The sequence below is a fragment of the Hemiscyllium ocellatum genome, chromosome 9 (genome assembly GCF_020745735.1).
Source record: "Hemiscyllium ocellatum isolate sHemOce1 chromosome 9, sHemOce1.pat.X.cur, whole genome shotgun sequence".
In the NCBI taxonomy this organism is placed as follows: domain Eukaryota; kingdom Metazoa; phylum Chordata; class Chondrichthyes; order Orectolobiformes; family Hemiscylliidae; genus Hemiscyllium; species Hemiscyllium ocellatum.
Genome location: NC_083409.1, coordinates 23052888 through 23067957, shown reverse-complemented (window position 1 = coordinate 23067957; position 15070 = coordinate 23052888). Strand labels below are relative to the sequence as shown.

Below are 15070 nucleotides of genomic sequence, written 5' to 3'. Positions count from 1 at the left end.
CTTGTGGTACCTGCATGATTCCTTTTGTAATTAATGCTGAGAGTAATGTGTGCAGTTCTAGCACTGCAGGAAGGGTGGGATTGCACTGTACGGGACACAGAGGAGATTTACCAGGATGGAGCATTTCCGCGACAAAATAGGCTGGATAAACTCGGATCGTTTCCTGTGGGGAGAGATTGGGGGAGAGGGGGAACCTGATAGCGGTGTATAAGATTATGAGGAAAGACTGAACAAGGTGGGCTTTTATCTGTAAAAGTTTAGAAAAAGAAGAGGTGACTTGATTGAAACAAAATCTTCAAGGGTGTTAATAAGGTGGGGGTGGGGAGGATGTTTCTTGTGGGAGAATCTAGAGCAAGTGATCACTGTTTAAAAATAAGGGGTTGTCCATTCAAAGCATAGTCTTTTTTTCCTAAGGTTCGTAAGTCATACCAAATGCCTTCTCCACTATCCTATCTACCTGCGACACTTGCTTTCAAGGAGCTATGAACCTGCACTCCAGGGTCTCTTTGTTCAGCAACACTCCCCAACACTTTACCATTAAGTGTATAAGATTAGATTCCCTCCAGTATGGAAACTGCCTTTCAACCCAACAAATCCACACCAACCCTCCGCAGAGTAACCCACCCAGACCCATTTCCCTCTGACTATGGGCAATTTAGCATAGCAAATTCACCTGACCTGCACATCTTTGGCTTGAGGGAGGAAACCCACGGAGACACGGGGAGAATGTGCAAACTTGTCACAGGCAGTCACCCGAGGTTGGAATTGAACCCAGGTCGCTGGCGCTGTGAGGCATCAGTGCTAACCACCGAGCCATCGTGCTGACCTAAAATGTCCTGCTAAGATTTGCTTTCCCAAAATGCAGCACCACTGATCCCGAAAAGATGGTGGAAGCTGACTTGAATATTTTTAAGCCAAAGTACATAGGTTATCCAGGGAACTGGAAATATAGATTTGAGGTCACAATCAGATCCTTTATGATCTTATTGAAGGGCAGAGCAAGATCGAGGGGCTGACCAGCTGAAGCCTACTCCTGATTCGTATGTTTGTAAAAATCATGATGCAAATTTATAATGTTCCTTGTTGCAATGCCAGAAGTGAAAGTACACAGTAAGATTCTCACAAGTGTGATAGAGACCAGATAATGTTTTTGTCAATGTTGTGTTGTACTATGATTTGATATCATAAGGCTGCTGGTTCTGGTATTTTTAGTGCCACAAGCTATTCACTGTCCTGATCGCTGTGATTATTGTTGCATTTTACTTGCTCCATTTATTTTCAGGCGTCAAAAATAGTTCATTTTGGTCCAAAAGCACAAGAGATTTTTCTTTCTTTTGCAGTCGGAAGGCAAAGATCACGCAGGTATTAGTGACACGATGTATGAAGTGGTGTCTTTGCAAAAGCAGTCTGAGAGAGATGGAACTGCTCCTGCTGCAACCGGCTTTATGCTGTACCATGGGAGGCAAGCCAGTGTGACCCTCTCCCCCCAAGATGATAAGGATGATGAAGGTACGTGACAAGGTTTAGAAAAACAAACTGTTCCTGAACAGAACTACAGTCAAAGTCGTTTATTTCAACAAAATCATTACACAAGCTTTAAACAGCGGATACGCATTCATGTGCTATATTTTCATATGGATGCTGCTGGAGACTGTTGAAAGTTAGAGATCCCTGCCCTCTCACTCAGAATTTAACCTGTAAAAAAAAATGCAGCTTTCATTCTAGATATCATATTGTCTTCGAGCAGTGTTGTCTAATACTTTAGCCATGAACTATATGTGGATAACTGTGTCTCTAATCTTTAAATAGAAGAGTAAGTACCAGATGTAATGTTTGATTGCATGATCTCTACATTTGCATGATATGTGCTTGTGAAATTAACGCTTGTGCGTATGTTGGCAGTATAATGGGAGGAAAAGCACAGGATTTGTTTCCTTCGCTTGTTGTGATTGCTTTCCATCTTTGGTTACTGACTTGCATTAGATGTTTGTTAAACTACTCTAACTGGCCGGTTGACCAAGTTGTAGTGGTGTTTTTTTTACGTTGAATGAGAGCTATGAGCGCTGTTGATCAGAAAGGTGTCAGGGATTGCTTTATGGAATCATCATTTACTGGAATGGGTATCCAATGGTGGTTCACTGCAAGCTGCTCCCATGACAGTACAGGCCAGTTTAAAAAAAAGCCGAACTATCTGTACCCATAGCAGAAAGGTCAGGTTGTTGCAGCAGCAACAGTGCTGCACAATCCCATGTTGTTGTAACAAATATTCCACCACCTTTTTAATCTTTCTTCATGGCCATCTGAAAGAAGACTTCAAACGTGTTCCACTTTCTTCAAATGTCGATTGAAAAGAGCCCTTAACTGGGCAGGGCAAATGACTTCCTCTTTTCCCAGCTTTCAGCATTTCAATAATTTTGAAATTGATCTTTGCTCCCTAAATCATTCTTGCACTTGGTTCTACTCCAAGAGCAATACAGTAATAACTAATGCAGTGCTGTTCAATTGATGCAATTATTTTCATCTTCATTGGTCTAATCAATGTAGGCACTCATGGTGATCAGTTTAGTGAATCACACTCTAGGTTAGAAAGCCTGAGTAAACTCCTGGACAGTTTTTGTTGTCCCTTTATCCAGATGATTATAGTAACTGAATTTCAATTTGCCTAATTAACTCAGGAGATTGTGCTGATGTTTTTGGTGTATCACACTCCACATCAGAAAGCTCAGTAGGCTCCACCAAAAAAAATGCTTCATAAAGAATAAAATTTAAAATTATATGAAAAAAAAGAACCTGAGATGACTTCTGATGTCTGAGCCATCATTTCTTGTTCAACCATGATGACTAACAGATTATCTGCTCATTATCATGTTGTGTCTATGGGACCTGGCTGTGTGCACCAGTTAATGACTGCATTGTTACAACAGTGGCTTCTTTTATAAAGCATGAAATGGCTGCAAAGCTTCTTCAGGGAACATTTTGAGATTACAGAGGTTGTTATAGAATTGCAAGATCTTTCTTTTCCTTCCTTTCATCCTTACTAATCCCTTTCAAAATATTTCTGATTGTAACGGGCACCTTAATCTCTTGGTAATATTGTCAGGGCAAACCTTTTTGAAAGGATACCTCCATTGTGGACCAACCGAGATCAGTGTCCTCATGTGGGTCATTCCTTAAAATGTCTTTTCGCTACACAAAGCACAAGTGAGAAAATATTATGACTTGCATTTAATCAGTTTGACACTTGTATATGCTAAGGTGCACTTGAGTCTCAGTGAGCGCAACAACCTTTCTGATCTTGGGACTTCTTGAGGTTCTTCCTAGTCTGTTATTTTTAACACGTTAATTAAGTAGTCATTCTGGTATGGAATTGGAATCCTCCGATGATACAGTCATGATAAGCCCTCAGTGTGATGAGCAGATTCAAGCATGTGAGCCGTTTCATTGTACACAATCTTGTTACCTGTTCAATTATGCATTACCTTAGGTTTATTTTGATTAAAAATCCATCTGCCATTCCTGTGCCCATCTGCTAAATTAGTCTACATGAATATCAATTTAGTTTCCTTACCTGGTCACATTCCTGTACAGCTCATTATAAAATCATTCCTCTGTGGAATTCTGCTGTTTCCTGTACCACAGGCAAGAGCTATTTTTATCGGGAATAATGAATCAGCATCTGCATATCATTGTTGGGAGAACCAAAGTTACTGGCGTGTTGGCAAATTGTACTTCAAAATAAAGTTATTGATTGCATAATGCCATGCTGAAATCTTGTATTAGAACAATTTTCCTTTAAGCAAACCAAACAGAATTTCACAGAGGAATGTCTTTTTTTACTGTAAGCTGCAACTCGTGGTAGGAAAAAGAGAGTTTTTGATATTAGTGATGTGAATAGTTTATGGGAATTGTGTCTTGTGAGTCTGGTCAATGCTCCATTGTTGAGGGATTTGCATTGAATTGTAGTATAAATTTAACAAATCCCAAGTTTATGGATGACAGTTGGATTTGAGAGTGCGATAAGGAAGGATCAAGCTCTCTTGTCAAAAGGTAAGGTTAAGATTGGGGACTGATACATACAAAATGGACTCAATAAGTTAAGGCCAGGGTTTTGCTTGAGACCAAGTCAAACCAACAGAACAAGGAAAAATAAGTTAGTGAAAAGTGGATTGAAAACTTTCTTCACACAGGTAAATAAATGATTGGAATGATTTATCAGAAGAGGAGGGAAATGATACATGTAAAAGAGGTTCCATTATGTAATTGAACAATAGGTTGGGTAACAATTTTTTTTCCACTTGCCCAGATGAGTGCCACTCCAGCAATACTCAAAAAGCTGGACTTTGTGCAGGATTATAACAGCCTACAAGGCTGGCCTTTATATCTGGAGGACTGGAGTGTAAGGATGCAGAAGTTATGCTGCAGCTATACAAAACCCTGGTTAGACCCCACTTGGAGTAAGCAGAGCAGAGCTGGGCACCACACCTTGGGAAAGGATATATTGGTCTTGGTGGGAATGCAACATAGATTTACAAGAAGGAACCTGTACTTTTGGGGCTGATTATGAGAAGAGGTTATGTCAGTTAGGCCAGTTTTCTCTAGAATTTAGAAGGTTAAAGAAGAATCTAATCAAGGTCTTTGAGATATTGACAGGATGGATAAAGATAAAAAAATTTCAGTAGCCGGGGATTCTAGAACTGGGGACAGTGTCTGAGAATTAGGACCAGACCATTTCAAGCGAGAGGTTAGGAAGCACGTGTACACAGAAAGGGGGTAGGTGTTTAGAATCCCCCCCAGAAATGGCAGTGAGTGCTGAATCAATTGTTAATTTTAAATCTGAGATAGATTTTCTTTTAAACAAAGGCATTCATGGAAATGGGCCACAAGCAGGTATATGGAAGGAGTTAGGCCATCGATCAGCCATGATCTCATTGAATGGTGGAACGGACTTGAGGGCTGAATGGCCTACTCCTGTTCCTATATTCTGTTCCATTCACCAGTCTCAGCATGAATCCCTTTTACTAATGTACAGTGACACCATCTACAGGATGGACGATAGCACCTCGCCAAGACTCCTTCGATAGCGCTTCCCAAATCCATTACCCTTGCCACCTTGAAAGACAAGGCCAGGAGATGCACAGCAACGCCAACTGCAAAATTCCTCTCCAAGCCATTCACTAAGCTGATTGAGAAACAGATTGCCGAGACTTCAGTTTCAAACTCCTGCAACTCCCTCTTTAACAGCATTGTGGATCTCCCTACACCACATGGACTGCAGTGGTTCAGAAAGTCACCTCACCACCACCTTTTCCAAGGCAATTAGGGATGGTCAGTGTATGCTGGACGAGCCAGCGACACTTCCATCCCATAAACAAATAAAATTCTAAGCTTTCAACTGCCTAGTAGCTAGCAACTCTTTGTGTAAACTGAGATAGAGAGCCATGCATTTATGGGCAGCAAGCTAAGACTGTGGAGAAGATTGATTTGGTGAGTTATGTCATCATTTTGTTGTTGAGAATACTAGGCCTTAAAGCAAAGTGTGAACATAATTTGTCTCTTGAAATGGTTGTGTCTGCTCTGTAAGTTTAACCGGCCAGGGGAGAAACCACTTAGAAACCCTGAAAGACTGTTTGAATCTCTAGTCCACGACCTTGGGAAAAGTTAATGAATTTTTTAAGAGGGAGAGAAATTTGTTTGCATGAGCTATGGTGCAGTCTGGCCAAGTGAGTCAAACTGATGAATTATCCATCAGAACCTCCAGTGTGGATGTTTTGGGTGGTAACATTTATGAATTGAGGAATTTGCTGAGATCTCACCCTGATGAGAGTGACAGGATAACCCACAGTAACTCAGCCAATGTAGTTCATTTAACATTCTCTTTCCATGATGACTGGAAATCATTTCCCACTGTTCCCTGAGTTGCCACAAATATGAAGATTTAATGAGACTACCAAAAATTCCAGTCTACCTCTGAACCGATTAGGACGGCACAGTGGCTCAGTGGTTAGCACTGCTGCCTCACAGCACCAGGGGCCCAGGTTTGATTCCCACCTCTGTGCGACTGTCTGGATGGAGTTTGTGCATTCCCTCAGTGTCTGCACAGGATTCTTCCATGTACTCCGGTTTCCTCCCACAGTTACAAAGCTGTATGGACGAGGTGGATTGGCCACACTGAGTAGCACATCGTGTCCAAGCCTGTGCAAGCTAGGTGGATTAGCCATGGGAAACGCAGGGCTGCAGGGTTAGGGCGGAGGGTCTAAACGTGATGCTCTTCAGTATCGGTATGGATGCATGGCCTGCTTCCACACTGGAGAGATTTTATGATTGCTGTCGGAGTAAAAGCAAACCTCAGCAGGTTCCTTCTGTAACAATTTATTGTAATACTCAACTTTAAGAACAGCAAGAGAACAGGATTTCTAATTTATGTAACTTAGCCCTTTTAAACATTCTCTCATGATCAATATAGTTCTGTTTCACTAGTCCAGAAGCAGTCCAGAATCTCCAAGTCCAGAAATGCAATCCTCAGTTCTTCCATGTTATCTCATTGATATCTGCATAGCCACAATGAATTTATAGTTCAGTGGTTGCTTGATTGGACCCAAGGTCAGTCTTGTTATCCTTGGGATTTAGTTTTTGTTTGGTATCTCCAAATGGAGTTTTTCTGCTCTTCCAACAGGAATTGGAGGAAGCAACTTTGGGCAAGGGCAGAGAGATTAATGCAGCTAACTTGTGGACGTCTCCTTGCTTCTCTCTTCATGCTTCACAGAATCTATGATAAACTGCGGCTTGTCAAGTCAGAGGCTTGTTGTTTTGCTGAGCTCCCCTGAACCCATAACAAATGATTCCACTTTGTCTGTTCTCGATGTGGCCAAGAAAAGTGACATTGTTCCATGTGCACCAGCCAGCTTCCCTTGTTTTCCCAAAGTTGCAAACAATTCCTTGAACTTGGTGTCCTTTTAAAAGCATGTCCATTTTTCTCATTTTTAGTCCATAGTCCAGAAGAGAAAAGATATGGCCTTTAATGCTCTAAGTAAATTAGGGATAGGAAAAGTGAACAGCAACAGAAGTAGAAAAGGCTTTTGTGATGCTTATTGATTGCTACATCCGTGAATCTGTTAGATAATGTCTTTGAAAGAGAGGTTATGGTGGAGTGTTAAAGTTAAGACTGTGTGTGGGGTTTGAGAAATTCTGATAATAAAGTTGGAATGGGATACATATAAATGCTGAATGAGGTTTTTCTTTCACAAGCCCAAGCTATTTTGCAGCTCTTGAATGCTCAGAAACCCCTAACTTCGTTTCAACAGGCATTCGTGTGCAATTCCTTGACTTTCTTGTCAACGTGAATTCCAGTGATTGCTGGCAATTACTGAAGTAGTCTGTCAAAAACAACCATTGAATACTCATTGGAATCTGACAGTCCTTATTTTCAGCTCAGTTGCGAAACTCCAGGAACAAATGTAAATACTTTGAGGCTCACATCGACCCTGATATAAAGAACATACTTTTTCTTTTGCAGTGGAAGCTTGTGATGGAAAACATGAGCCTTGTAATTGATACCATATGCCATTGGGATTGGAACATGTTTACCCACATCAGTTTTCCAACATATTTGGGATTGATCCCCGGAGTACTTACACATGTTGTGGAATATCGTTTTGAAAGTCTTTCTTCAGAGGCAATGGACAGGGTGGCAACCCAAAGTGATCCGGAGCGTCCCATCTATTGAGTCTACAAGCAGACTAACTATCCCCATGACAGCGCATCCTGTCCATCACTTCCTGAAAGGCAAAATTCTCATCTCCGTGAATTCCTATTGAATTGCTGCATTTGAGTCTGGCACGAGCAGAAGGTTTTTGGAGTGATGTCCTCTGTTACGTCATTCATTCAGTGTCAGAGGTTGTCCCGTTTGTGTGTCTTTCTCAAAGACTGAAAAGAAGGAAAGAACATTGGAACTGGCGTTAGCAGAATGCACACCTGCTGAGGATGGTTATTGTTTTGAATGTACCACAACAGATTCAGTCGACGGCAGCAGCTTTACATTACTACCATGTGTCCTTGCATTGCTGAAATATTTGACGTATATCTCATGTTCAACTCCTTATCCAGCTGCCTACTCTAAAAGCAGAAACAGAAGTATTATTGCATTATATAACAAAAATAAATATCTTATTGAGCAAGTTAACAAGTGGTTCATTTATAATATGAGGTTCTCAGTAGTTTAGTGGGATTTTTTGCACATGGCAACGTAATGCACAGGAACTGCACAGTTCCAAACTTTGATATCAAATGTGGTTCACATTTGATAGAAACAATTTTGAAAACTCTCAAGCGATAATTTTTGCATGGGTAAGCATATTCAAACTGGGGCAAGATTTTGCCAAAAGTAATGCCGTCTGTTTTTAACCAGTTAGAATTGGAAAGTCCTACCTAAAATTTGAATTAGATACATATATTAAAGGAGAGTCTTTTGGTGCAGTGGTCATGTCCCAAGTTCTGGGCCAGTTCAAGTCCCACCAACCTTGGAAATGTTGATTGGAAATAATTATTCTGCAAAGAACTTACAAACTTTATTGGCAGACTGGACAATTTCACCTGCCAGTGTTTTCATGGTGGTTGGATCGTTGTGATTGGATATTTCTCACTTCTGTCCTCTCTCTCTCATTCCTCCTTCTTCCACTCAATGTGCCATTTCTCCCCTCAGGCATCTGTCCTGTCCCATCTCTCAACACACACCTATCCAGGAAATCCAACAGGCTGAAGGGAGGTGTGAAGGTCTGAATCCATCAGATCAATGCCTTTACAGTACTGCTTGTGATGCAGGAGGTGCTGGAATTTCTCTCCATTCTGGCATCTCAATTAATCTTCAAATTTGTGATGAAATGATGGCAATGACACTGGGCTAGTAATGAGTTTTGAGAAGATTTGTAGCTCAGGTTGAGGTTTTGGATGTAGGTTTGCTCGCTGAGCTGAAAGGTTCATTTCCAGATGTTTTGTTACCTTACTAGGTAACATCTTAAGTGGGCCTTATTCGAAGCAATGCTGAAAATTTCTGCTTTCTATTTATATGTTTGGGTTTCTTTGGGTTGGTGAGGTCATTTCCTGTGGTGAAGTCACTTCGTGTTCCTTTTCTGAGGGAATGGTAGATGGAGTCTAACTCAATGTATTTGTTGATAGAGTTCTGGTTGCAATGCCATGCTTCTAGGAATTCTTGTGCATGTCTTTGTTTGGCTTGTCCTAGGATGGACGTATTGTCTCAGTTGAAGTGATGGCCTTCCTCATCCGTATGTGAGGATACTAGTGAGAGAGGGTCATGTCTTTTTGTGGCTAGTTGGTGTTCATGTATCCTGGTGGCTAGTTTTCTGTCTGTTTGTCCAAAGAAACCCAAACATATAAATAGAAAGCAGGAATTTTCAGCGTTGCTTCGCATGAGGTCCACTGAAGATGCTACCTAGTAAGGTAACGGAACATCTGGAAGTGAACCTTTCAGCTCAGTAAGCAAACCTACATCCAAAACTGGACCAGTAATCCAGAACCAGGGTAATGTTCTGGGAATGTGGATTCTAATCCTACCCATGGATTTGATGTTGAAATTCAGTAAAATCTGGAATTAACCTAATGATGACCTGTAACCACTGTCAGTGATTGTGAAAACCCCCATCTGGTTCACTATTGTCCTTTAGGGAAGGAAGTCTGCTGTCCTTAAGTGGTCTGGCCTACAAGTGACTCTGGACCCACAGCAATGTGATTGACCGTCCTCTCAGCAATTAGGGATCGGCAATAGATCCTGGCCCAGCCAGCTCCACCCACATCCCATGAAAGAATTAACAAAAATACTGCTTTCCTCATGCTGGAACAATGCCAGAGCAGTATGATGATCATCCCCCACTCCTAATGTTTGATTGCTGTTTGTGATTTGGAGTTGCAGGCCTAACCATCCCTCTGCCTTACCTGGCTGACTGGAACCAGTGGGCAGAGCATTCAGCCATCCTGGTGCTTTCTAGCCAGTGAATCTCACCCCTACTACCTTCCCACCTCCCAGTTGTTATCAGGCTGGCTGTCAATGAATTATTTTGACTTTGAGCTCCTAGTGATGATAACTGCTGTGTCGAACCTGGCAAGCAGGAACCTGGAGAAAGTCAGAATTCAAAGATGGTGAGAAGCCAAAACACCCAAAAAGACTATTTAAAACATGAAAGTAAAGTGAGGTTAGAGCTCCTAACAGCAGGAAAGTGACTTTTAGGCATTTCCTTCTGTTAATCACGTTAATTTGGCCCATGTAGGCGTAAGGCTTTTGATAATGCAGCCATTACTTCATGAAGATTAGGTGTCTTTGAGTATTTGAATGAAAATGGATTAAGACAAAACCTAATTGTTAAATTACTTTGAGTGCTGAAATCACAGCAAATCAGAAGAATAGGATATCTGTTAGTGAATTACCCTGTTATTTTAGATGAATTGCTTTACAACTAACTTCCTCATGAACTTATGATTTAAATGGTAATTTCTACTTATTTCTTACCAAAAATAAGTCTTAGATATTTACATCAGTTCGTTTAGGCTGTATGGCACACAGATACTCCATTTGCCCCATCTAGACCATGTTGAACTCATGTAATACTTGAGCCTCCTCTCTCTAGCTATCATTATCTATCTCTTCCTTTTGTTTGTCTAGTGTCCCCATAATTACGTCTATGCTATTCAGTTCAAACGCTCCCTTTTTGCAGCAAGTTTCACATTGTGATCACTGTCTGTGGAAAGATGTTTCTTTTGAATTCCCTATTTATTTGTTTACAGTCTTATAATGATGTTCTCTAAATATTCTCTCTGTAGCCATTCTGTCAAAATGTCTGGTAGTTTTAAAGGCCTCCATTAGGCCACACCTCACCCTTTTCTTTTAACGGGTGCAAGGTGCATTTTGTCAATCCTTTCCTGATGTGCAAACGCACATATCTCTGGGATTATCCTTACAAACTTGATATGACTTAACCAGAAAGAGCAAACAATTTTATTTCACAAAATGTATAAAATCTTAAGTAAACCAGGAACTGACCAGTTTGTCTGATGGGCTATTCAGGACAAAAGCAATTCATGCCAGATTACATTACTAACTGAGAAAATATCCATGTATTGCAAGCATGCTTTACTTGAACAAATGGCAGAGAAAAGAAAGGATCTCTAATATGCAACTTCAGCAATATCCTTTCAGAAATCTCAAATACGTGCGTTTATTCATAATTAGACATCAAAGACTGATGGTTTGCCACAAGTCTGGGTGGAAAAATATAGATAGAAAAACAAAATTCTAAAGATCAAACATCCAGATCTCAGATGTGGGCTAAATTGTCTTTCTCAGTTCCTTTTAATGTCAACAAGGTGGAGCACTGCTGTCTGTGAAACAGTGGTCATTCTCTACTTGTAGTTGGTCCAGGGATCCTAGGTGTTTGTTAGAGTTCCTTCTTTTAAGTTTCTTGGTTATTTTTTGTGTTTTCACTCACTGATAGAAGAGCGAGAGAGAGATATCTTCTGTTTGCTGACTGTGGATGTCTTTAGCTGCTCTGCACTTACAGATCGGCACGGTGGCACAGTGGTTAGCACTGCTGCCTCACAGCGCCTGAGACCCGGGTTCAATTCCCAACTCAGGCGACTGACTGTGTGGAGTTTGCACATTCTCCCCGTGTCTGCGTGAGTTTCCTCCGGGTGTTCCGGTTTCCTCCCACAGTCCAAAGATGTGCGGGTCAGGTGAATTGGCCATGCTAAATTGCCCGTAGTGTTAGGTAAGGGGTAAATGTAGGGGTATGGGTGGGTTGCGCTCCGGCGGGTCGGTGTGGACTTGTTGGGCCGAAGGGCCTGTTTCCACACTGTAAGTAATCTAATCTAATCTAATCATATCTGTAACAAACTGTAGCTGGACCAATTCAAGGGTTGTCATCAGTCAGTTTTTGCTTAACTCAAAAGTGATAATCTCACTGCTTTGAGAACAATGTTACCTTGTACAGCTAAATATGTAAGCCACTTATTTTTTCACGTTTCAAAACTCGCCTGACATCTTAGCTGTGTGACAATCTAAAAGGTTTATTCATGCCCTTTTGTAATTTGTTGCAGTATTGCTGGTATTGACCATCTTCCCAATGTGATCTTTTCTTTCATGCGTGGAATATGCATGTTTCCAGCTAAGCTGGCATTTATAGCTTTTACCTAATTTTCTTGGTGAAGGTGGTGGTGAGCTGCCTTCTTGAACTGTTGCAGTCCCTGTGATGTAGGTTGACCTACGATGCTGTTAGGGAGGAAATTCCAGGATTTTGATCTAATGATACTGAAGGACTGACGATATACTTCCAAGTCAGGTGAGTGGCTTGAAGAGGAACTTGCAGGTGGTGGTGTTCCCATGTAGCTGCTGCCCTTATTCTTCTAGATGGTAATGATTGTGGGTTTGGAAGGTATTGTCGAAGGAGCTTTGGTGAATTTCTGCAGTACACTTCTGAGCTATGGCATCAGTGGTGGAGGGAGTGGATGCTTGTGGATGCAGTGCCAATCAGCAGACTGCTTTTGTCCTGGCTTGTGTTAATTTTCTTGACCATTTTTGGAGGTCCAGGCAAATGCGGACTGTGATGGAGCACTCATGACTTTTGCCTTGTAGATGGTAGACAGGCTTTGGGGCGTTCATGGGTGAGTTGTTCCTGCAAGATTCCTAGCCTCTGTCCTACTCTTTCAGCCACAGTATTTATATGGCTAGTCACTTCAGTTTGTGGTCAATGGAGTTGATAGCAGGGGTACAGCAATGTTAATGTAAAAGGGTGATGGTTGGATTCTCACTTGGAGAGTGGTGTGGCTGTTACTTGCCATTTGAAGGCCTAAGACTGAATATCGTTCAGATGTTGTTACTTTCAGATGTGGAGCCACGAATGGTGCTGTATATTGTGCAGTCATTGGTGAACATCCCCACTCCTGACCTTACGATGGAGGGAAGCAGCTGAAGTTGATTGGACCTAGGACACTATCCTGAGCAACATCCTGCAGAGATCCACCTGGTACAATTGCAACATTTAAGGGGCATTTGGATGGATATATGAATAGGAAGGGTTTGGAGGGATATGGGTCTGGTGCTGGCAGGTGGGACTAGATTGGGTTGGGATATCTGGTCAGCATGGACGGGTTGGGCCTAAGGGTCTGTTTCCGTGCTGTGCATCTCTATGACTCTATGTCCTGGAGTTGAGAGGACTGACCTTCAATAACCACACCATCTTCCTTTGTATGTGACAATGCTGCTCCTTTAATAAGGTTGTGTTGACATTGGATTTTTTTTTCAGAGCAGTCGTAAAGACACCGGTTCCGAGGTGTTGAGTTTGGAGGGGTTTTAGGGCCAATTTGATAATAGCTAACAGATACTGCCTCAGGCAAAAAGCTTTCACATTTTTAAAAATCATACTTGTACAGTGAAAGGGGAGTTGTCAGTTCTCCCAGCCCAGCTTTTCTCTGGTCTCGTTTGGTTTCTCGTCAGAGTGGCTTGTCAGTTTTTTGAGGCTCCGGTCAAAGAAACAACTACATGGAAGAAGGTGTTTCATGCTGAATGCCTGGCATTTCTCCCTGCCCTGTAAGTCCCAGTGTTTGATTTTACCTTTTTTGCTAAGGGGTGTTCATGGGGATTGTTGCAGGAATTTAGAACAGCATCATTAAGTTGAGATAATCTGTTGGGTTTTCAGACAGGTTGTTGTTCTACATTCCATGCACTTTTGTTTGCGCATCACTCAATAATCTTGCAAATAAATTCTGTTTTGTCTAAAACTAAGTGGCTGTGCCAGCTGCATCACTCCTGCAGCATCCACCATATATCCGCTTATAACAACGAGCAAAGTTAGGGTCTGGCTATTTTGTTGAAGTGTTTTGTGGGGCTCTGGCCTGGTGCATAGCATGTGCCAGGTATGACTCCAACCAGCCAATAGTTTTAATTTGATTCTTATTAGTTATAGTTTTCCTAAGGATCCTTGATGCAACACTCACCCAGTGTGGCCTTCCTCTCAAGTGTATTCACCTCCTTGGCTCTCTAAAGCCTGTCCACCATCTACAAGGCATAAGTCAGGAGTGCGATGGAATCCTCCCTCTTGCCTGGGTCTGTGCAAATCATAGTCATAGAGATGTACAGCACGGAAACAGACCCTTCAGTCCAACCCATCCATGCCAACCAGATATCCCAACCCAATCTAGTCCCACCTGCCGGCACCCGGCCCATATCCCTCCAAACCCTTCCTATTCATATATCCATCCAGATGCCTTTTAAATGTTGCAATTGTACCAGCCTCCACCACTTCCTCTGGTAGCTCATTCCATACACATACTGTACTCTGTGAAAAAGTTGCTCCTGAGGTCTTTTTTTATATCTTTCCCCTCTCGCCCTAAACCTATGCCCTCTCGCTCTGACTCCCCTACCCCAGGTATTTATTTATTTATCTATTTATCCTACCCATGCCCCTCATGATTTTATAAACCTCTACAAGGTTTATAGAGTCTCTCAGTCTCCAACGCTGAAGGTAAAACAGCCCCAGCCTATTCAACCGCTCCCTATAGCTGAAATCCTCCAACCTTGTCACCATCCTTGTAAATCTTTTCTGAGCCTTTTCAAGTTTCACACCATCTTTCTGATAGGAAGGAGACCAAAATTGCATGCAATATTCCAAAAGTGGCCTAACCAATGTCCTGTACGGCTGCAACATAACCTCCCAACTCCTGTACTCAATACTCTGACCAATAAAAAGAAAGCATACCAAATGTCTTCATGGGCATTGGCACCAGTACCAGGGTAGAAGGGAGCTGATCTGGTAGAACTGGTTTAACTTGAACACTTGAGCTTATTCCATCCAGGGCAAAACTGCCACTTGATTGGCATCCCCACCCACAACTCAAGCATTCATGCCCTTCATCACCGACCCTCAGGTGTCAGCAATCTGTACCAGGTACATAATGCACTTCAGCTCAACAAAGGCTTCTAGGACAACACTTTTCAAATCTGTGATCTCTACCATATGGATGGGCAAGGGCAGCAGATACATGGGAACATCATCCACCTGCAAGCTCCCTC

At 42.0% G+C, this 15070-nt stretch overlaps 1 protein-coding gene across 2 annotated transcripts in view; it reads left to right on the top strand.

The window, feature by feature from the left end:
• rabgap1l (RAB GTPase activating protein 1-like) overlaps nucleotides 1–15070 on the top strand; it is a 489306-nt gene that overhangs the window by 169998 nt on the left and 304238 nt on the right. For both annotated transcript variants that reach the window (XM_060830051.1, XM_060830052.1), the window contains one exon: nucleotides 1341–1509. In XM_060830051.1, coding sequence (XP_060686034.1) covers nucleotides 1341–1509 — 169 coding nt within the window. The remainder of the gene's footprint in view (nucleotides 1–1340; nucleotides 1510–15070) is intronic.